At 42.5% G+C, this 22313-nt stretch overlaps 1 protein-coding gene across 12 annotated transcripts in view; it reads right to left on the minus strand.

The window, feature by feature from the left end:
• Positions 1-570: 570 nt before the first annotated feature.
• Positions 571-22313, minus strand: part of zmiz1a (zinc finger, MIZ-type containing 1a) — a 431940-nt gene continuing 410197 nt past the window's right edge. For 11 of the 12 annotated variants that reach the window (XM_038782665.1, XM_038782666.1, XM_038782664.1 and 8 more), the window contains 8 exons: positions 20156-20261; positions 18257-18417; positions 17904-17971; positions 15205-15273; positions 13047-13294; positions 10236-10399; positions 8119-8364; positions 571-4332 (listed from right to left, as the gene is read on the minus strand). In XM_038782665.1, the coding sequence (XP_038638593.1) occupies positions 4225-4332; positions 8119-8364; positions 10236-10399; positions 13047-13294; positions 15205-15273; positions 17904-17971; positions 18257-18417; positions 20156-20261 (1170 nt within the window). In that variant the 3' untranslated portion in view covers positions 571-4224. The remainder of the gene's footprint in view (positions 4333-8118; positions 8365-10235; positions 10400-13046; positions 13295-15204; positions 15274-17903; positions 17972-18256; positions 18418-20155; positions 20262-22313) is intronic. The other variant, XM_038782670.1, reaches the window with a different exon arrangement.

Here is a 22313-nt window from a genome sequence, read left to right on the forward strand (position 1 = left end):
CTATCCCAATTTTTCATTTCCTCTTTGAGCAGGATTAACACTTCAGTGCAATTTTACACTGGATTATAGTCAACAGAGTGCTGTTAGCCTAACATGGAAAATGACCACACACAATATGATAAAGGACTCTCCTTCCAGCTGAAACCAGTATGGACCCGAGCACAGGTTCCAGGAGTGAGGGGACATTGTTTGAAATCACAGGGTGTAACTTTTCACCGACTCATCTTCACCAAGAAGAGTATCTGTGTTCGTCAGAATTTCATTTTTGCCAAATAAAGAGCTCACTTCAAAACTCTCACACCCACTCTTTGGTCAATTAACATTAAAAAGCTGCACACATGGGCAGCACGGTGGCACAGTTGTTAGCACTGCTGCCTCACGGCATTGAGGTTCGATCCTGGCCCCGGGTCACTGTCCGTGTGGAGTTTGCACATTCTCCCCGTGTTTGCGTGGGTCTCCCTCACAACCCAATGTGCAGGGTAGGTGGATTGGCCATGCTAAATTGTCTCTTAATTGGGGGAAAAAAAGAATTGGATACTCTAAATTTAAAAAAGCAAAAATAAGTTGCAGTTTCATCTGAATACATATTTATTAGATAAATATTAGGTTGTCACATCATCTAACTACATACAGTTTGCAAGACTAAAAATCACAATTAGTTTTCTGACCAGTTTAAAGTATGAAATGATTGCATTGTACATACAATGTACAAACGGAAAAAAACAATGGCCATTTCTGCATGTGACAGAGACTGTACCCTTTTTGAATTCTTGAATGATCATGATATCAAAAATTGTACAAACTATGAATTTGGTTACAATCTTTTTTTTAACCCCTCATTTTCTTCATTAATTTTGTAGCACCTTAAAAATATGCAGGTGATCTACTAGATAATACACTCAAGCTAAATATTACACGTAGGTAAAACAAAGGTTTCTTTTGAAGGATCAGAGTATATTACAGAGGTGAATGAATGCTGAAACTTCACGAAAGATAACAAACAGTATTCATTTTCCACACAGTCACTTCTGATGGATTGCAAGCTTATTGAGACAATGCACATTTCAGGAAAATGTACGCACTTCTCTTTACATTGAATGTCTCCCTTTGTCATTTACATATGTACACATGTCCCTTAGTCCCTGCAACGGACGATGGTGTCTGCTTCGTCCTGACAGAAGTCTGAGCAGGGATTCAAAACTCACTGAGGTTCCTTCCTGGCCAGGGTTCCACAGTGACTGCTATAAAAGGATGGGAACTGGACGTGTGAAACAGCTCTTTAAAAAAAAAAAATCAACACCAAACATGCCAGTACTCACTCACCAGCAGATTTTTTTTTTTTTTGTTTTAAAATAACATTATAACATGTTAGAACATTTTTTTTTTTCCGGAAAAATACATTGGCAGTGCATTGTTTGTCATTGGATACTCTTCACTTATCCTATGTGTTTTGTCGAAGCTGTTTCAAACAAACAAGTTCCCAGTTATGAACCAGTACCTTGCCAGACCAAGAGACCGGCTGCTCTTAAAATGGGAAGAAACTAAAAAGGGGTTACAGGAAGTCGCCTCATTATGTCCATACAAGTAGAAGCTAGAGCACTGGAGCAGAAAATCACCACTGGCCTCCAGGTCAACTCAACCCTTAACGGTGGTGATCCTCGCAGTGTCAATTCACACTTACAGCCCACTGATTTGGTGATGTATGTCACCCTCTTAAGCTCCTGTTGCTTAAACGTCGGTGCAATTCACACTGATGTCCCAAATCAGAAGAATGTGACTCAGGTCAACATCGAACCTTCCAGAAATTGTCCAGCATCCCTGTCCAGAGATAAAGTACACTCAAATCCACTTACATGATTGCCCATATTTCTGTTCAGTGAAAATCCTGAAACAACATCTCCCTTCTCTCCATCTGTATTCCTTGCCCATTAACAAACTTTACAGTTATATATTCCTGCCAAAGTGTGTACATTTTAATTCTACACATTAATACAATGCTTACAGCCCCACCTCCTGTCAAACATGTTTGACATCCAAAGGCAATAACAGAAGACGGGATTGCATTTGGAAGCTTCCTTTACAATGAAAATAATTCTAAGAACAGAGTGCCAAAACCTGTAATTAAATGGCTAATATCGTCAGCAATTGAAAGACGTTATTCACGTAACAGAAATGAACTGTCCAGCACTCGTGAGTTGTGTTCTCTCTCCCATTTAATGAAGCGCAATTGAGAGGCTTGGAAAAGGAGGGGAACGCTTTCACTTGTAATTTCTACAGGTTCAACTTCTGGGTCAGGATGGAGCATGCTCCTCCACTCTGCAGAGGAATCCTCTTTGAAAGCGGGGCCACAATTAAAAAAACCACAGAAAAAGGACAACCGATCTGATCATGAAAAATGTTGAATGTTATCAAAGACGTTACTAAAATATTCACAAAGGTATTTACAATAGCATTTTAAAATAATCAATTTGCGTACTGAACATCGCCTTTAACTTGAGACAGGGTAAAAGAACCTCAAATGTATTCAATTACGTGGCAACTTTCTACAAGACGATTACAAATTGCAATACTGCTACGAGCAAAGGCAAATAGCCATTCATTTTAATATCTACAGCGGAGTACTGGTAACTAGCATACATAACTATGCACATACAGCAGTGATGGATCAGATTTTGTCTGCTAGACAGCAAAATGTAGGGAAAATAAACAAGTGACTTTGGTGATTAAAGCATCCTCCAAGCTCCTTGTGGCTGGCTTGGTTCAGGCCATTTTGTCATACATTTAAAAGAAAAAGGATCAGCTTAATAATCATAATTTTTTTGAAAAAAGGTAATAAAAACTAACTGGGAACACAACAAATCCCTCTGGCACTTGCAATTGTGTAGCACAGTGTGCCGCAGATTAAAAATGTACAGGTTTTGGGGAGCAGCAGGGTATTCACTTCAATGGTGGAGATATTAACTGGTACATGATCGGTCTGCGTTTGGGCTGCACAAGTGCAGGGTAGCTGTTGCACACACATGCAGGTATCATTCTCCCTCATCCTGCCACACAACAATTGAACAAGGCAGTTTGAATCAGATATAATCAGCACAAAATGAGGACCAAAGAGTTATGGTGCCCATGCAGGTTCAAGAGGTGTCAGTGTGGTGAAAGGAAAAGCAGCACCGGTGCAATAGTTGTGGTTCCCAGGACGTTTGTCAGTTTGCAGAGGAAAACACAAACCAGGAAAATGTTGCAGATGTCTTCAGCCACTGACCATTAGGGTTCCCAACTTTTCCGGCAGTGAACCTAACCCAGTTCACCAACCTGTGTGCTGCAACAAGTGGTCCAACATTTGCTGCTTCTGCTGCACGCCATCATAAGACCGATACTTTCAAGAGTGAGTAGCAAACTTCGTGATCTTTTAATGATTCGCCCAGAATGAATAGAATGCGAGTTTGGCACAACAATGCTAGTGAGATGCCGGTGCTCTGCAATAAAACACTGCAAGGAATGAATGTTTTTGCATTCGACTTGCAGATAGCCAACTGTCCCTTACATTGACAAAATAAAGATTAAAAGAACAAACAGGAAAAATCTCTGTAAATGTACCAAAATAGACAGCAATAGAAACATTTCTTCAGGTACGGAGGCCATAACTTCCCCTCCACTGTGTTTGTACATGTATTCTCAATTTAACATTCATGTCAGCATTGTTGTGCTTTCTAGTTGCATTCTGACTTAAATCCTTTCTTACATCCATTCCTCCTCTTAGTCCATCTTCTGCTATTGGAGCTGCTGAATAAAGGATCTGCTTCTAGTACATTGGATTGGAGATGGGGGAGCGGGAAGGTGAAGGAGGGCTTGATGGGAACTGGCCTACAAAAAACAACAATTCTTCACATCTTTCATCGTCGTTTTCTCAAATTTAACGCCTGGACACTTTACACAATGGAATTCTTCCTATTTATTCACAAAAATCAATTGGATAAAGCTACAGGGTTTTTCTTTAAAAAAAAACGATCATAAATGATGTTTCCAGTGAAGCTGCAGTACTACCTAACAAGCTTCCTCCCCACCGCCCACACTGCGTTCAGTCAATGCAAGTGTGCAAGACGACAAACTCAGAAGGAAGAGGAGCCTGGAGTGCATCATTTCATCTAGTGTAATGAGCTCTTGAAGAATAGGGTGTTTTGACTTCTTGTACAGCTACATGGCGAGGATGTGTGAAGGGGCTTGTTTTCAGTTGGTCTCAAAGAGAGAGAGAAGATCATCATTGCTATTGCTGGGCAGGTCAGGAGGGCCAAGGTAGGACAGGAGCTCATCTGGGTTTGTGAATTCTGGAATAAGCTGCAAGGAACCAAAGACAAACATCAATGTTATCAAATCCACTCCCAAGAAGAATACTTTCTCATCAACAATAAAATACCTAGTCATAGCTCGAGAATAAATTATCAACTAAATAAACTTATTGTTGGAATAGCAAGGCTGCTGTACATTGTACACCCATACATTCCTGACATAATTTTCTGTCAAAGTCATCGAAACAATACGTTTTATGAGGTTTTTCAAAGACATGAACAATTTCAGGCAGGCAAGTGTGGTATTATTGCTGGAGCTGTCCACAAGAGAGGAACTCATCAGGCAGGATTTTACAGCCGCTCCCAGTGGGATGGGTTCACTGGCAGTGGGGAGGGCGAGCCATGGAAAAGCCCACAGATTGCATAGGGGCCAGACGATCCCTACCGGCAGCCAATGGCTCCCTGCATCCGCTGCGGGGATGTTAATATCTGCCACGGGGGGGGGGGGGGGGGGGGGGGGGGGGGGGGGGGGGGGTGACAATAAACCCTGGCCATTGTCTCACTTCTAAGGTATGGCTTATAAAGGATGCCTGACAGGAGGAGAACTTAGGCTGATAAATCAGATGCAATAATGTGATGTATGCATAAGGTTGGCAAGGATTTGTTGCATCAATAGATACGTCTTTAACACACTCAGTCATTTTGTTATTGCTTCTATTTAAAAGCAGGTGATTAATCTCTGGGCTGGAGTGATAAGGGGATCAGGGGTTATGGGGAGAAGGCAGAAGAATGGGGATGAGAAAATACGAGGCATGATTGAATGGTGGAGTAGACTCGATGGGCCGAGTGGCCTAATTCTGATCCTATGTCTCATGGAGTGTAATTTATTTTGATCACAGAATCATGTTGGAGAGCAAAAGACCGGCAACAATCTACAAAATTCATGTGCTATTTGAATTGGTCGGATGGCTCAAGCAGTGGTCTATTTGACACCCATCTAGAGCCCGATTAGCTGAAACCACATTCAAAAGTTGATTTCTTTCGCTGGGTACCTTTTCCCAATTTAGAGTCTTGCTACTGGATGGAGCTACTGTGAACTATAATATATGATGTTTTCAGGAAGTGTGCCCGGGGTTGGCGGTTGCACGTTGATTACCAACCTTGCAAGTATATTGAGCAGAGGTTAGTAAATTTATTTTTGAATGTTCATTCAAGTTCCAAACAATGCCAGTTTTCTTGCTGCCCTCTCTCACAAAAGCATGAGGCATTTTCTGTATTTTTTGAAATGAACAGCAGCATTTTCATTTTGCTTTGTTCTCATGGAATTATGGTGCAAAACATTTGTTGCAAATCTCGCAAGTGGTTCAACTTTGTGTGGATGTTTTCTGCTTCTACCATTAGTTTCTTTAAAAAGTCTGTATCAAAGTGAGACTGCTGATTTTAAGAATGAACTAATAGTCATTTTGCAGGAGGTTTCAAGAATTTTGTGGTGTTCCAAGAATTCACTATCTGTGGATGCCAACCATTTTCGCTGTAACAGTGGCCAATACCCCATCATATCCAAATAAACTGGGATATTTTAGTCACATTTTGCTGTTAGTGGTTGTTTGAAGTTAGAAAATAATTTAACAAATCCGTTTAAGTGCATTTGCACAAATAAATTTAAAGATGAAGATGTTTCAAATAAAATATGCCTTATGTGATTATTAAAAAGACTGCTCATCCATAACATATGTGCTTCATTTCAGATATTATTCTTTGCACTGGAAGAGAATTCAAGATCCTTGGGGACTATTCGCTCATGGTGCTGTGTTGCCAGTCCCTGGGCTTGACATGAGCAGGTACACGCAGAAATAAATAGGGTCTCGCATCATCTTGGGCATTAAGAGGCATGAACTTGAAGAACTGTTTTTCCTTCGAACAACAACTTGCATTTGTGCAGCATGTTTAAAGTCAGTACAACATCCCACGGTGGAATACACACAAGTAGTCACAAATTAATGTGGATGAGGAAAGATTTTGGGAGTGGATTGTAGAGCAAACACTAATTCATGCAGTCAGCTTTAAATGCCATATTTGGCATTGGATATTGCATCTTTAACTAAACTTCCTTACAAGTATATCACTGCAGATTTGTTGGATTAGATCTTCAACTTGCCTCCCACGTGAAAAAATGGTTCACCATTTAAAAAAAAAATATATAAATTTAGAGCCCAATTCATTTTTTCCAATTAAGGGGCAATTTAGTGTGACCAATCCACCTAGCCTGCACATCTTTGGCTTGTGGGAGCAAATCCCACGCAAACACGGGGAGAATGTGCAAACTCCACATGGACAGTGACCCAGAGCCGGGATCGAACCTGGGAGTCTCGGCGCCGTGAGGCAGCAGGGCTAACCCACAAAACGGTTCATCATTTGCCTGTTATGGAAAGCAGGTGATTTACATTTCTATTGTGGAGATGAAAATTGGCAGTGTCTACAGTGGGGTGATTGATTCTTAATGCCAGCCTTAAACCCAGCCATGAAGTTGCAAATTTGCCTCATTGTCTTTTGGAAGTTCAGCAGCCCATTAAGCTCATCCAATTCACTGAGAAGCTGATAAGGATTAAAACCTGAAAGACTTGTACTATTCATAAAATGGTTTGTTTCTGTAACATGATCAGTTTTAAACCATTTTAATTTATTTCTGCAATCTTACAAGCAGATGATGTTTAATTTGAGGGGATACTGGGAGGGTGAATTGTTTTGCCCTCATTAATATGAGAAATGTCAGTGGTGAGAAATGGAATACTAGACCACTTTACTCCTTGTCTCTATCAAGTTTCAGGTACAGCTTGGACTGTGTCGTCAAGGGTGGAGAGCAACCTCAGAAGGTAACTCCTTAGATCTAGAACATAGAAAGAACCAAGGGTGATAGTTTCAAGTATTCACATTGTGCCAGCAGAGGTGACGGTCGTGGAAACCATAGCAGAAAAGGTGTTGAAGAGAACAGGGCCTATCTAGGTCAGCTGATGGGACAAAATGAAGAGAAAGAGGGTAAGTGAGGCAGTCAGCCATGTCATTTCAGTGTAAGGGTGGGGAGTGTAGCAATTTCCCTGCCCATGGGGGAGGTGGGGGGCATTAATCTCCACTACCTCTGTCCACATACAACTCCCACAAGGAGAGCTCTGCCCTATTACAGAGTGAATCCATTTCACACAGCAGACATCCTTACTGGTCTCAGAGACGATAAAACTGCTGAACTGTGGGCGCTCTCGATATTGTGACTCTGTGTTGAGCACGAATAGCTGAATCCACCTCAAGTAGAACCTTCACATCCGCGAGAGGAGCTTTTCATCTCTCAGACTGAGCACATTTCAGGCTAAGGTTCAGTTGAAAGAGGTCATTCTACTTCACTCACCACCCAGATTCTCTGGAAGTATTATGTTTTAAAAACTGGTTCAAAAACGAGCCATGTTACAAATACATTTGTGGCACAGCCAGTCTTTCAATTCTATACTTCAGAAATATCTTGATGTATTCTTGGGCCACTGTTGTTCTCAATAAAATCTGGTGGACAATATTCATAATGAAGTGAACCAATTTTTGTATCCCTAACCTCTCTTTCTTTTGTTGTCTAGTCATTTAGACACATTTTATACAATAAATAAAGTCATTTCTTCAAAACAGACAGGTGAATGAGGCAGCCAAGCAAACTGCTCTCTCCCTAAGCTGCTGCAGTGCAAAGTAACACGTGAAAATGTATAAAACAATGATGTGACATGAGGCGCTTTGCTGTGCCCACAGTTTGCTAGCAGTGGATGGGCAGGCAAATGAGAGCATGACGCACACTTACATCCAGTGAGGGTTCCGGCATGTCGGACGTTCCCTGACCACCAGCCTGACCTTCCAAGGTGGAGGAAGGGCGAAAGGTCAGATCACTGTGTGGATGGTTGCTAGAACCAGCCTGCTGGGGTTGCCGGGGCTGCTGGCTAGGACCACTGTGATGTAATGGCTGCCCTGACTGGCTGCTGGGGTGAAGTGCGTGCAAACCTTGCTGCATGGAACTATGGGACTGATCAGTACTGCCAGGATGAGGCATCTGCGAAGGAGGAAGCAGGAGAGAGTGAGGCCACAAGGTACAGTGCTCAAGATGTCTGAAGAATGTTAATACCAAACCCAGCCATTAGACAGGAGAGAAAGTCAATCCCCACTTCAAGAAATTTCAAATCTCACTGGAGACTTGGAAGGAAGTCAACTCTGCAGCATTAATGTGCAACACCTAGCCACTGTCAAACCGAACAAAGAAAATCTACCTACAATTAGAGAGAACAGCATCATCTAATCACCCACTCTTTGCGAACATTTTAAAAGTTAGCACTAAAGCCCCGGATACTCAACTCTTTCAGTCTCCAACAATGGTGCTCACACTAACTAGTTTTGGGTTCAAAGTAATTTCCAAGAGAAAGTATCCTTTGTGTTGGCCTCAAGAGGCTGAAATGCAGTAGCAAATACAAATACTGCCTCTGAATCAAAAGAAAAAGATCCCTTCCGAAACAGGTTTTAGAGGGAACAGGGTACGAATATTAATGGTGATCTATCTTTGAAAAGAAAATTAATAAATATCATTGGAAAAATGGCACATTAATTAACCTTCGCTGTGCAGGTTCTGGTATTCAGTCACTGTGGGTAGGCTTACGGAAAGAGATACTATCTCTAACACAGATCAGCTCTATACATGGATAAAAATACACACTACAGAAAGAATTTTTGTTTGCAGCTTCACGTGTTTAATGGAACAAACTTTCAAACCCCTCCCTGTCCTGACTATGACAATAGATTTTTTTGTTGGGCTCAATACTGCAGAGTTGAAGACATTCCATCCCCCTCCCCTAGGTACACCACCATCCCTCCCAAAGAAAACACGCCCTTTTTTGTGTGTGTGTGTGGAGGCAGAAGCAGGTTAGTTCTTCAGGGAAAGCTCAATAATGATGGTTGTAGCTTTCCAACATCAGAGGACGGACAAGCAAATACATATCCGTCCACCTTTGATGCGTTGGCATGGGAGTGAATGTTTGCATCAAAAACCCTCTGCACCTCAGTACCATCAGAAAAGGTTTGAGGAATTGACAGCTGCTCAGTAGGGTCACCTGATCAACAGGATACGCAGGATCCAAACCAATTTTCTTCTGGCGTGAGTGGGGGGGGCGGGGGGGGGGGGGGGGTGGGGGGGTCGGGAGGAGGACAAGCCCATCCAACAATACCAAAAGTACTGCTCCACTGGAAAAGGTTGGACTCCAGTATATTTAAAACCAGGTTTTGAGGGAGGGGGGTGGCCTTGGAGAAGGTGAGGGGCATTTTGTGACGCACCTTGTTTTACACATTCAGTGTAAAAGACCGTCCACTTGGCAAGGCGACTCATGCAACCATCTGGCGCCCCCTGACTACCAGTGAGTGACAAAACAATGGGATGCTTGCCGCAACTTTAACAACGTCAAGTGTTAGTAGTTGTCCTTGTATTCCATTTGTGTGAAATAACAGTGAAATAAGCACAGACAGAAGCAGACCAGATTTGTATGGAGAGAGAGAAAAAAACAAGGCAGATGAAAAATGTCAGTGCCATATAGAAACATTCCAAGCCACACACTCAGAAACACAATCAGACAGGAATATTGGCAGAGAGTTAGTTAAAAGGAGTCTGGATGGTAAATTCACTAAGTTACTCTCCATTGTTTCCCTCGGGATCATCAGCTGTGATTTGATCTTTGCTGCTCCTCACCTTGTCCCATATACAGTATTCCTGTCTCTGCTCCCTAATACCGTCACGTTAGCAAAGTTAGCACGCTGGAACAACTGTCGCAAACACAGGTCCCCGACACTCAACATCTCTTAGGCTGAATGTATCCCAAGGGCAAATTGCAAAGGTCATTGTTTGACACAAAGGGAGAGACGCACACAAATGGCATCACTTACCTGATCAGGCATGGAGTGGCTGAGAGGCTTGTCAGGAGTCATAAGGCTGTTGGGCATGTCTGGCGGGTGCGACAACTGGGGCCCATGCATGAAGTCGTTCACAGAAGTACTGGCAGGGTTGCCATGTGGGAAATCGAAGTTCCCATGGCTGGGGTAAGTGTTACCTTTGGGAGGATTATGAGAGTGTTATTAAACAAGTCTGCCTTCTCAAAACAATCTGCATCCTCTTCAGGACTGAAGCTGCTTCAGAGAAATCGCCGCGTCCTAAACAACAAGTCAGCTCCGACACAATGGGAGCACTAATTTGCTCTGTGCTCCCGGGATAGTTATTGTGTTACTAGCTGCAGAAAATGAACACTTCAAGAGGGCAATGGAAATTCATGGGATAAATTAATCATAATTCAGTTCACAATCATCTTGGAAAAACTCAGGGCAAACTTTTTTAAAAAAGTCACCATACTCATTCTTCAACATTTCCCAATAATATATTCTAAGTGTGACATGCTGGAATCTGTTCTGACTTCCTTTCGATCTGTAAGATTGATCGATGTACAACTGCCGACCAGTTTGCATTAAGGACGTTATATCTGTTTATATCTCTGTTTCCGGGTGCTCTACAGTTCTTGACATCACAACAAATGTGGCAATCTCATGTTCAGCAGCAGAATGCTCTGGTTCTAGCTCTTTTCTCCTGTACAGATAGGCAATGACAATGACCCTTTCTTAGCTATCACACCTACACGGTTACATAAGCTGGAGTTTGGTTTTGCCACGGTCCAGTGCAACACCTTGCAGTACATCCACAACAGACCAGTATGACTTAGGTTCAGTTCCCAGCTTACATTCAGTTGAGCGTAACTTTAAAAAAAATAATTTCATGGGATACAGATGTCGTTGCCTAGATCAGCATTTGTTGCCCATCCCTAATTGCCCTTGAGATGGTGAGTTGCCTTCTTGAACCACTGCAGTCCATGTGTTATGGTACACCCACTGTAAGGAAGGGAGTTCTACGTTTTTAACGCAGCAACAGTAAGGGAATGGCAATGTGTTTCTAAGTCAGGATGTTGTGTGACCTGAGAGGGGAACTTGCAAGTGGTGGTATTCCCATGCATCTGCTGCTCTTGTAGAGTTGAGGTCACGTGTTTGGAAGGTGCTGTTGAAGGACTCTTGGTGAGTTGCTCCAGTGCATCTTGTAGATGGTACACACGGCTGACACTGTGTATCAGTGGAGGCGGGACTGCTGTTGAAGGTGGTGGATGGGGCACCAATCAAGTGGGTTGCTTTGCCCTGAATGGAGTGCAGTAGGAACTTGAACCAGTGAATTGAAAACATTACAGCCAGGTTCATGCCAGTCATTATCTGAAAAGCATGGAAGCTGAGGTAGGGCAGCACTGAGCCTGGCTCCGATACATATCTACAAGTTACTCAGCCAGCGGTGGTCATGTAAGGATTGCCAGCTTTAATATATATGTTCACAATGGTAACTATAGGGACATTGGGCGCCTGAACTTTCACTGCCCCCACCCCCACAGTCTCTCCACCTCTGATGCCCACCTTCTTGGGCCTCATCCCTCCTTCCTGCCCGGAGACCTCCCTGGACTCCTGGAACATAAGCTCTTGGGACTGCTTGCAATTCTAGTAATGGCCACTTCCGTGTCTGGCGCTGCAGGGCCTAGAGAATCGCTGACCAATCAGGTTCGGCCAGCAGCTCCGGGAAGTGGGACATCCTCCCGAGTGAGGGCAGAAGACGCACCTCCAGCCAATGTTGGGCCGCTAAATGGCTGTGGGGCACTAAGCATCAGCAGGAATGTGTTCTCCGCCGATTCTTCAGGTAGCGGAAAAGGCAAGCTGCTATCTTATAACTCCCGGCTGCAAGAAAGCAAGAGGTGGGACAGGGCCACACCAGCCATCGAGTCTCCTGTATTCACAAGACATGTGCAACATGCCCCACTGGACACTCACATCCACCCACCCATTTAAGTGTCTGGTGCACAGGTTTGCATTAAAACTTACCAATTCTTCGTCTCCACTTCCCCCCCCCCCCAAAAAAAACCAATCAAAACTTCAAAACATTCTGGCATCCCACGGTTTGATTCTTGCTCATTGTTCTCCAGTCAGAACACCTGCCCACAGAAAAGTAATCTAACGAATACTTCTGACCCTTTCAATCTATTACCATCTCTGTAACCCAATCTCACTTGCAAACAGTTATCTATTGATCCAGTTCCATTTCAAATGGAGTCTCAGCCTTTTTCATCTCGGCGTTTTAAATGTGTGTAGGTCACCATCCATTTACAGAGTCAGGTGCTACAAACTTGCGCGGGATTCACCCCCCCCCCCTCCCCCCACTGCTCAGTATGACAATGCGCCTTCACATGACTTCTTATGGACACTTGAAATCTATCTAAACGATTATCTACGAGTGAATCTGTACATTTGGGATCCATTTCTGAATTAAGGTCTGCGCCTATTCCGTTGCATGTAACAATCTAGAATTCAGCTGGAAAATGACTGTTGCTCTTCTTTGGGCCATGTTACAAGGTGATCTCTGCATCTGGTACAGTGGGACTTGGAATGCAAGATTCCAACATGCAAAATACACTCACACTAATGTTTTTGACACATATAAAAGACACATATTAACCTGCAGAATGAAAAATAATAATTCTGTACAAATACCACAGTTGGGAAGAAATTAAATAAATATTTCGACAACAGCTTTGTTTCAGTATCCCAGCAAGCTGAATAAATGCAACGTTGATGATATGTATGGATGGATCAGGAGAATTTCAAATTCATGGTGAAACTTACCTGGGTTGCCATATTCATTGCCACTGCTGCCCCCTGGTGGAGGAGGTAGGGAAGGGTACGGTGATGGACCTGGTCCCAGAGCTGCAATCATTTCCATGACATTTGGCATAATCATCTGGCTGGGGCTCATGGTTTTAAACCTCTTGGACAGAGGCCCATCTGGGTCATCTTTGATGTGAATGTCAGACTTCAGTGGAACTGGTCTCCAACTGCATGTCGGGTCAATGGTGACCTCTTCAAACTCAGAGCTGGAGTGTTACAGAGAAGATTTAATTAAATACAAGAAGCTACTCCAACACCTTCATATTAAAAGTCATCTCTTATTTCATGCAAGTATCTACCACTAACAAATATAACAAATTTGGTGTCTTGCACCAACTTAACTTTACACTTGTGATTGAAACCTGATCTTATGAAAAGACAGCCAGTTTGTCCTGGGTCCTTCTGATCTGTAATCAGGAAATTTATGATACTACTGGCCTCTAATTGGCCTTTGGAGGTAACACTCTTTCGATCACATCCTCATTGGGTGTATTACAGGGTAACCCAGGTTAGAAAGAGCTCCAATTCTATGTTCCAGCATTCCAAATGTACTTTAGATTACCGAGGACTCATGGTATGCATATAGCTTCTCACTCAAACATAATTTAAGCAGATGGGAAGATTGACTGTGGAACTGGCATAGAAAATAATACATGATTAGTATTTATGAGCAAGGGCATTTAAATCGCACCTTTCATAATCTCAGGACTTTACACAGTCAATGAAGGAACGCAAGCTGCCACTTTCTGCACAGCAAGATTCCATAAACTGCAATAAACTAAGTTATCATCTTTTTACACCTGTTATTTGAGAGATAAATGTTGGCCTACAACCGGGCGAACACTCTTTGACCTCTTTAGGTGATGCCATGTGTCCTCCTGAAGAGGAAATGTGGAGTCTTGATTAAACGTCTCTTCTAAAATATGGCATCTCAGACAGTGCAACATTGCCTCAGTATTGCAGTGGAGTGTCAGCCGGATTATGATAATAATGTAAGCCTACTTGTGACACTAATAAAAATTAATCTTTATTCGTGTCACAAGTAGACTTACATTAACACTGCAATGAAGTTACTGTGAAAATCCCCTAGTTGCTACACTCTGGTTCGGGTACACCGAGGGAGAATTCAGAATGTCCAATTCACCTAATAGCACGTCTTTCGGGACTTGTGGGAGGAAACCGGAGCACTCGGAGGAAACCCACGGAGACACAGGGAGCACGCGTATTGAAGTCTCCAGAGTGGTCCTTGAACTCATGACCCTCCAACACAAAGGTCAAAGTGTTACCACTGAGGGAAAATGGATTTCCAATAAGTTATTTTTAATTTATATTTGGTTTTTGAAAGATTCAAGGTTTCTTCTTACTTTGCACATCAATTAAGAGGTTGAGCACTGCTCAAATCATGCTCCTTAAAATTGTCAATGACTAGGCAAAAGGCAGTAGAGGAAAATTAAGTCACTATAACTCTGGTTATGAGGCCACACATTCAAGGAGCATCGGTTTACTGTCTCCTTGATGAATTGCCTTACTGAGAGGAAGGATTATTCCATGCCAATTCGTGAGGACCTGGTTAGACAGTGTTTTAGCCCAACTTCAGTTAAGCAGATGAATACCAGTGCTCTTTGATATCAGAAATAGAATTCACATCAAACAGAAGAATTTGGTTTTCCTTCACTGTGCCAGTATAGTTGCTCATATCTAAAGAAGTGTGGCCGTCACCAAACTTGGCAAATGCAATAGTTGAATCATGATCAATAAGAGGTAATAATAGATTAATCAGTGATCTCCCCTCAGTCTTCATGATGTGTAATACTTGGAAGAATGGGTTCCTGATAGAGGACCCCACAGTACAACCTGGAGGATCAAATCTTCTTTGTAAATAGTGAAGAACCAACCATCTGAGAAGCAGTCGTGGTACAGCTGGTGCCATCTCCAAAGTTAGAAGATAAACGGAACGCCCATCGTATGACTGCGGTTTGTGTAAACAGACTGGGCAACCTTCCCAAAATCCATATTTATACTGGAAACTCTGGCCTGGATATCTGACTTAAACATTAATACTTAATTTGCATTTTACTGCTAAAACATGAAAATAAAGAACCTTCAGAAAACCTACTTTTGAATATTGGATAAGATGCTCCACATGTACTGGTCAACTTCAAGGCCTTCCAGGAGTGCTGTTTTACTGCCATTGAATAAAAAGAGTATTTGTTAATAATGTTTTTTTTTACAAATGAAAGCAAATATAATTCCAGAATAAAGTGCAAAAATTGTTAAAGTTCTTTGGAGATGAAACTTGGGAGGGGTTTTGATGGGGTAGATGGGGAGAAATTGCTTCCATTTACAGGCGAGTTAGAACCAGAGGGCACAGATATACAGTAATGGGAAGAAAACCCCAAGGGAAAGGAGGAAAATGGGTTTTATGCAGCCATCATTATGTGGAATGCATTGTCTGAAAAGTTGGTGTAAGTGAGTTCAGGAAAAGATTTCAAAAGGGAACTAGACAAATGATTGAGAAGGAGAAAATTGCAGAGCTGTGGGTTAGAGCAGAGGAATGAGACTAATTGGAGAGCTTTCAAAGAGTTAGGAGAGGTACAATGGGTTGAATTGCCTCCTTATGTGCTGCATATATTTGATGAAAGAGGGAAATCTGGAGCCAATTCTCTGAGGATGTCGGGAGGTTTTCATTTTCGCACTTTTGCTGAAGAGAATATAACCCCAAGATCAATTTGTTGTAATGGAGAAAAAAAAACATAGAATTAAACACAGAAATATTGGACTTTAAAAAGACCTGGGTTTGATATTTTAAAATAGACACAAACCCTAATGAGGGTTGAGAATGTAGTTAGCCAGTGATAGGAATGGCTGCATGGGTTTCTCGGAGGGACAATGGAACCTCTTCCTGCATTTCCAGGCAAGGTACTTAGAAAAGCATCAAAGACTGATTGCCCTCCGGTAAAGACACAGGAACATAACGGCTATCTCCTCTGAAGGACCCTGGGTGATTGCCTTCCGAAGCAGACTCGTGGATTCCGGGTCCAGGGGAATATACAAAGAAGAGTGTTATAATCTAGCTTGCTTGTCTGCCTGCCGGTTGCCTGCTTGGGTCTGCCCTGCTGGAGTGTCTGTGAAAGCTGGAAAGAAAGGAACTGAGAAATCTATCCACCAAACCACAGACAACCTGAACCGAAGAATCAATTATTTTTCATCAGAAGTCAACTATATTGAGGGCACTGCTGCCTCACAATCACTGAGGACCCGGGATCGATCCCGGCTCTGGGTCACTGCCCGTGTGGAGTTTGCACATTCTCCCTGTGTTAGTGTGGGTCTCACCCCCACAACCCAAAGATGTGCAGGGTAGGTGGATTGGCGACGCCATATTGGCCCTTAATTGGAACAAAATAATTGGGTACTCAAAATTTATTTAAAATTTTTTAAAAGTAATTTATATTGGAATCAATTGATAATGATCATAATATTTCATCATTTTCTCCTCACAAGTTAAGGACTGTTCCCCATAGTTTTTTATTTACTTACTATTGAACTCAATTCTTATTTCTAATCCACATGACTGTGTGTTTTGCCATTTCTCTTCTCAGTAGTTAATAAACATACTCTATCTTAACTCAAGAAGCTTCTTTAAGTTGGCTCCTTTTTATACATAACTATTGGGTCTGGAGAAGGTATCTGAGGGAAAGGGAACCTTGTTAGATTAAACTTGCTGCTACCAGTAGAGTGAGGGTTGAATCTAGATGCTGAGGCATTTATCTCTCCTCACCCGGGTTTGCAACAATTTGTAAGTGCCGGACGGTGACAAATCGATGGGTCTCACCTGGGTCAACGACTTTTGGGGAACCTCACCCGAGGTTGGTCGTGACATTGTGTACTGCATAGGGCTTTGGGTCTGGACGTGGAAAACACTGACGTTCAAAATTTCTGGTTCATCAAACACCCAACGACATGCGGAGGAATAAACTTATCCTGGCTAATGCCAACATGATCAAAAATACTTTCAAAATCGAAACGGGTCTGGGTACAATTGCAGAGTCAAGGGGAATAAAGCAGGAGAAAGTTGCAGGGAAAGGATAAGGATTCCCTGCCCTATGGAGCTTCCATTTTTCTTCACTTAAACAAGACATTTGTGTTTATATGGCATTCTTTTTGCCCCTCATCAACTTATTTCCCCGTCACGTAGGCAAACAAAACAAACTATGGCAAGATAAATAACTCGTTAATGTGCTCTTGGCAGTGGTGATGGGAGAAATGGCGGGCCAGGGTACTTGGGAGAATTTGCTGCTCATCCTGGAACAGCAGACATGTGACTTTGGGTCAATATGCCATCCCATCTCACAAACAAATGCAGCTTCCAAGGGGAGTCTGAAAATTTGGAATTGAAAACCAGTCTCAGTAATGGTGGCTATGAAGCGATCATCGATTGTCATAAAAACCCATCTGATGCACTAATGCCCTTGTAGGGAAGGAAATCAGCTGTTCTTACCTGGTCTGGCCCACATGTGACTCCAGAACTACAGTGATGTGGTTTTTAACTGTTCTCAGTAATGGTCAAGTAAATCTCTCAGTTTAAGGGCAATTAGGGATGGGCATCAAATGCTGGCTTTGCCAGCGATGCCTACATTCCAATTTTTGAAAATTGATGTTTGGTCTGATTCACCTCTCTAACAGGTTGCTAAGCCTTACCTAAAAGGAAGCAATGCTTTTAAAAAAGAAATCATACTAAAGCACCAACCAAACCCCGAGGCAGCCCACGGGCAAAGATGCACAATTCTTTCACAACAGCTGAATGTCTTTACTTACTTGCAAACAGGACACCTCCATGTTCCCCTCTCACAGTTCAGTTGCAGGTATGATTCCAAATCAAAACACTGCAGCAACAAGGGAATATAATGCAGAAAATCTTATTAATACATGTATCCTCTGGAACATTAATCAAGATTCATCTGCCAACACCTCTGTTCCCTCTTGGAGTTGGTCACCTGCCCACTTTTCGGTTTAATCCACTCAATTTCCCTTTTAGATTCAATCTTGCACTCATTTAACCTCCACTTTAGCATTAAATGGGTTGATTAAAAAATACGAGTCGTGTCCACAATTGCCTTTTAATACCAGGCATCACCAATGCTGAAAGACAGGATGGAGAGATCACTTACCTGAACGTGCTTACAGTCATGGCCTCTTGCTGGTAGCTGGATCCGCCTGAATGTGATTGGACATTTCAAGGACACCTTGATTGCCGTCTGCTCCACTCCATCTTCTCCATTTAATGTCGCCCCACCTGAAGAAGCTGCCACGCTGCTGAAGTTCCTTTTTACTGGCGAACAAGACGGTATTTATCAGCTGCACCATCATCACAGGCGCTACATTCTCTTGGATCAAACTGGCCCTTTATTTAATGACAACTAATCAACTACCTCTGGCAGAATTCTTCATTATTCTGGTCACCACTATAGCCAGTGCCCGAAATTTCCCCAATGATTTTCCAGTGGCGTATGACTGTCTTAAAGCACAATGTTGGTGGTATAACTGAAGGTCCCCTACAAGTGACTGGGCCATTGTCGGATTTTGTCTCGTTTCTCTCTGGGAGTTTCCCCAGCCACCCAGCAAGAGGCTGAGAAAGCCGCCATGGAGTTTCTCAAATTCTCAGTTTCTGTCTCAGAGCTGTACAGAATAGGAAGATCCCACTTCTGGTATGGACTTTCGATTAAACACAAGAAACAACTGTGTGAAGGTGCCACATCCTGGCAGCACAGTAGATGTGTGGATACCAGGCATGATCTCAGATGTGACACTCCACAGTCAAGACGCGCGCACATGTATAACGGGCACTTAAGAATAATAGATTCCATCAAGTAAGAAATTAGCTTGGCAGTCAATACTTCACAAAGTGCCCATGTTCCCTGTCCCAATACAGTATCGGACCCTTTATCAGGCATCCCAAACTCTGTAAGGACCTGAAATCTGGGTACATTTGGTGCTGGCACCTTGGGAGCAACACCCTTTTATTCTTTATTTTTCATAAATCTTTTTGTACATTCTAGGCTGAGGACCAAAATCCCGAAAATCCCCAAATTCGGCACACAAACGGTCCTGAGCTTCCCAGGGTCGGATACCAATATTTCATCCAAAGTGAGCTTTTTACATGTGAGACTGTACAGTGGATTGTTAGCAGCAATGGGGCTTATAAGAGAGGTCCACTGAATTGGGGCTACGGTCAGTGTGAATATTTGATCTCGCGGATTTCTTGCACACAAGCCGACTAGATTACCCAATGACGGTATTATCGCAGAGGCTTTGTGAAATGATTGGAATGGTCTGCATTACCTGAGCACCCAGGTTGCAGCTGATAGATGGTTCCGCAAGAAATTGCATACAAACATGGTTTGTATAAAACTCCTTTGTCTAGCCTACCAGAACTGCTAACAGTTTGGCATCTTGTTTAAAGTGCGTATGTTTAATTGGATAGCAGCAATTCTTCCACTTGGTTTCTCCAGGAATTTGATACGGTAGATACCGGGAGGATGTTTCCTCTAGTGGGAGTGTGTAGAACTCAGTATAACAATAAGCGGTGTCCCTTTTAAATGGAGATCAGGAGAATCTTTCTCTCTCAGAGACATTAGTCTATGCAATTCTCTTCCCTGGAAAGCAGGGGAGGCTGGCTCATGGAATCTATTCAAGATTGAGTTTGGTAGATTTTTGATTGACAATTGAGTTATGGGAGATGAACAATTAAGTGGAGTATCAGCCATGATATTGAATGGTGAAGCAGGCTCAAAGGGCCGAATGGCCTTCTCCTGTTCCTATGCTCCCTGACCAATGACCTCTCCTGTGTGTTTTGGTGACATTATTTGAAAGAACATCAAAGTGGCATACTGCATATAATTATTCTGAAAGCATACCACTACGTTAGGGAAATCTAACTGTTTTTGGTCGCTTCAATGTCAGTGCGATGAAAAGGCTCTAAACACTTCCCAGCAACTGACACAGGAGCTCCTGAAAAAGAAAACAAAAGTATACACCTATTTTGTAAAATACCATCACCATACACCTACTTTTTGTGATGCAGTGTTCAGCAGGAAGAAGCCTTTTCTTCAGCAAGCCCTGAAGCACTGATCGGACCGATGGTCTATGCACTAACTGGAGTACGAACAAATGTGACTGCAAGGAGAGAAAGAGAGAGCACAGGGGATCAGGGATTGTCAAGAAGCACGGAATTGTGTAAACAGCATCAGATTATTCCCTCGGTAGCAATTGAAACTGTAGAAATGATATCACACAGTCGTTCGAAGACTGTAAACTCACTGCAGATACACTAAATGACAAAATTTAAAAAAAAAATAAACCAATCTCACCTTAATTTAACAAAAAAAATCTTTACTGTCACAAGTAGGCTTACATTAACACTGCAATGAAGTTACGGTGAAAAGTCCCCAGTTGCCATATTTCTGTTTGGGTACACAGAGCAGGAATTCAAAATGTCCATATTACCTTATAGCATGTCTTTAGGAACTTGTGGGAGGAAACTGGAGGAAACCCATGCAGACATAGGGGGATTGTACAGACTCTGCACAGACCATGACCCAAGCCGCGAATCAAACCTGGGACCTGGAGCTGCGAAGAAACAGTGCTACCCACTGTGCTACTATGCTGCCCTTAAATGTGCAAGAAGCTCCCCTCACTGCGTGCCATGCAAAAATGATTTACTGATAGAAATGGACCATTCGCCAGGTTACTTTCTTGCCAAGAAGCTTTTCTTTAGGCAAGAACTATAAAAAAAACTAAATTTAGAGTACCCAATTTTTCTTTTCACAATTAAGGGGCAATTTAACGTGGCCAATCCACCTACCCTGCACATCATTGGGTTGTGGGGGTGAAACCCACGCAGACACGAGGAGAATGTGCAAACTCCACACGGACAGTGACCAGGCAAGAACTTTTATTTGTAATTTCTTTCTCATGTACCAGGACACTCCACTTCATTGGGTATGGTTGCGATTTATCAGAATTATCAGCGTAATGAAGGATTCGAACCAAAACTCAATGGAACAGTTTTCAATTACGTTACATTTTTTATTTCTCGAAGTGTTTTAAGAGCCTGTCTTATATTCCCAACATTAATGTGTTGGACGTAAGAACACAAATGGATGCTATTCTCTCCTGACACTTACAGGCGTGTGCCAAGTACAAGTCATATGATTGCTACACATTTTCCCTCACTGTCAGCGAACAACCTCAGGCTGCATTGACTAGAGTGGACATTAATGATCTGAAGGGTCAGGTTAGATTAAACACAGCAAAGCAAAACGTTGAGTATGACATGATATAATGCTCCTTCCATTAGAAGGCAGCACATGATCGGACAAATTATGAGCAATACCATGGGAAATCCGTCTTGTGTGAGTGCACATCACAAATCCAATGTGTCGACTGCATTAATTTCCCAAGAAGCAAGCCCAACAAAAAGCACACAGCCTTTCATGTCTCCAAGCACATCTCAAATAAATTATTTCCCAATTCATTTTGTCTCAGATTCATCTTACAAGCTAAACCAGAACTTTTTTCAAAGGTACACCCTAAGACATGCGCAGAGCACAATGTAAAAAGATCAAGAAAATTCAACTTTCACTGAGCAATGACCTTTGTTCTCCCATTACCACTCTATCTTGCCTCCATGCCACTATTAACACTTATTTAGTCCTTAAAGCTATTACAGTAGTCCCCCGTTTTACCGCGCTCGCAATACCGGGGTTGGCGATATATGGCGAGGGGGCTTATGGACCCCAACTGTCAGCTTCCCTCTCCGGATCAAAGTGAGCCGGCCGCTGAAATTGACACTGCCGGCTGATTGGAGGGAGATTCAGTGAGAGAGGAGCAGCGTTCCTGGTAAGTTTCTGTGGGTTTCCTAATATGAACTAAGGGAACTAGGTGGTGGGTTATGCAGATTCTATTCATATAGTTTCAAGGACCAGGAGAAATTGATGCTGTCAGTTTATTATAGCAATCGAACCTGCAGCCACTGCTGCATATTGGCTCTGCAACTTTTTTTTTGGACCGGAAGCATTGGATAAAACCTTCGATCAGAGTTCTGATAAGAACTTACTTTAGTTGACTGCAGAATTATTATATTTAACTTATGGTAGCATAATGTAAGTTAAAGTAATAAAGTAGCACTTCTAAATTTATTTAAAAATCTATGCATGCGCTTCCCAT

Source organism: Scyliorhinus canicula, chromosome 22, assembly GCF_902713615.1.
Source record: "Scyliorhinus canicula chromosome 22, sScyCan1.1, whole genome shotgun sequence".
In the NCBI taxonomy this organism is placed as follows: Eukaryota; Metazoa; Chordata; class Chondrichthyes; order Carcharhiniformes; family Scyliorhinidae; genus Scyliorhinus; species Scyliorhinus canicula.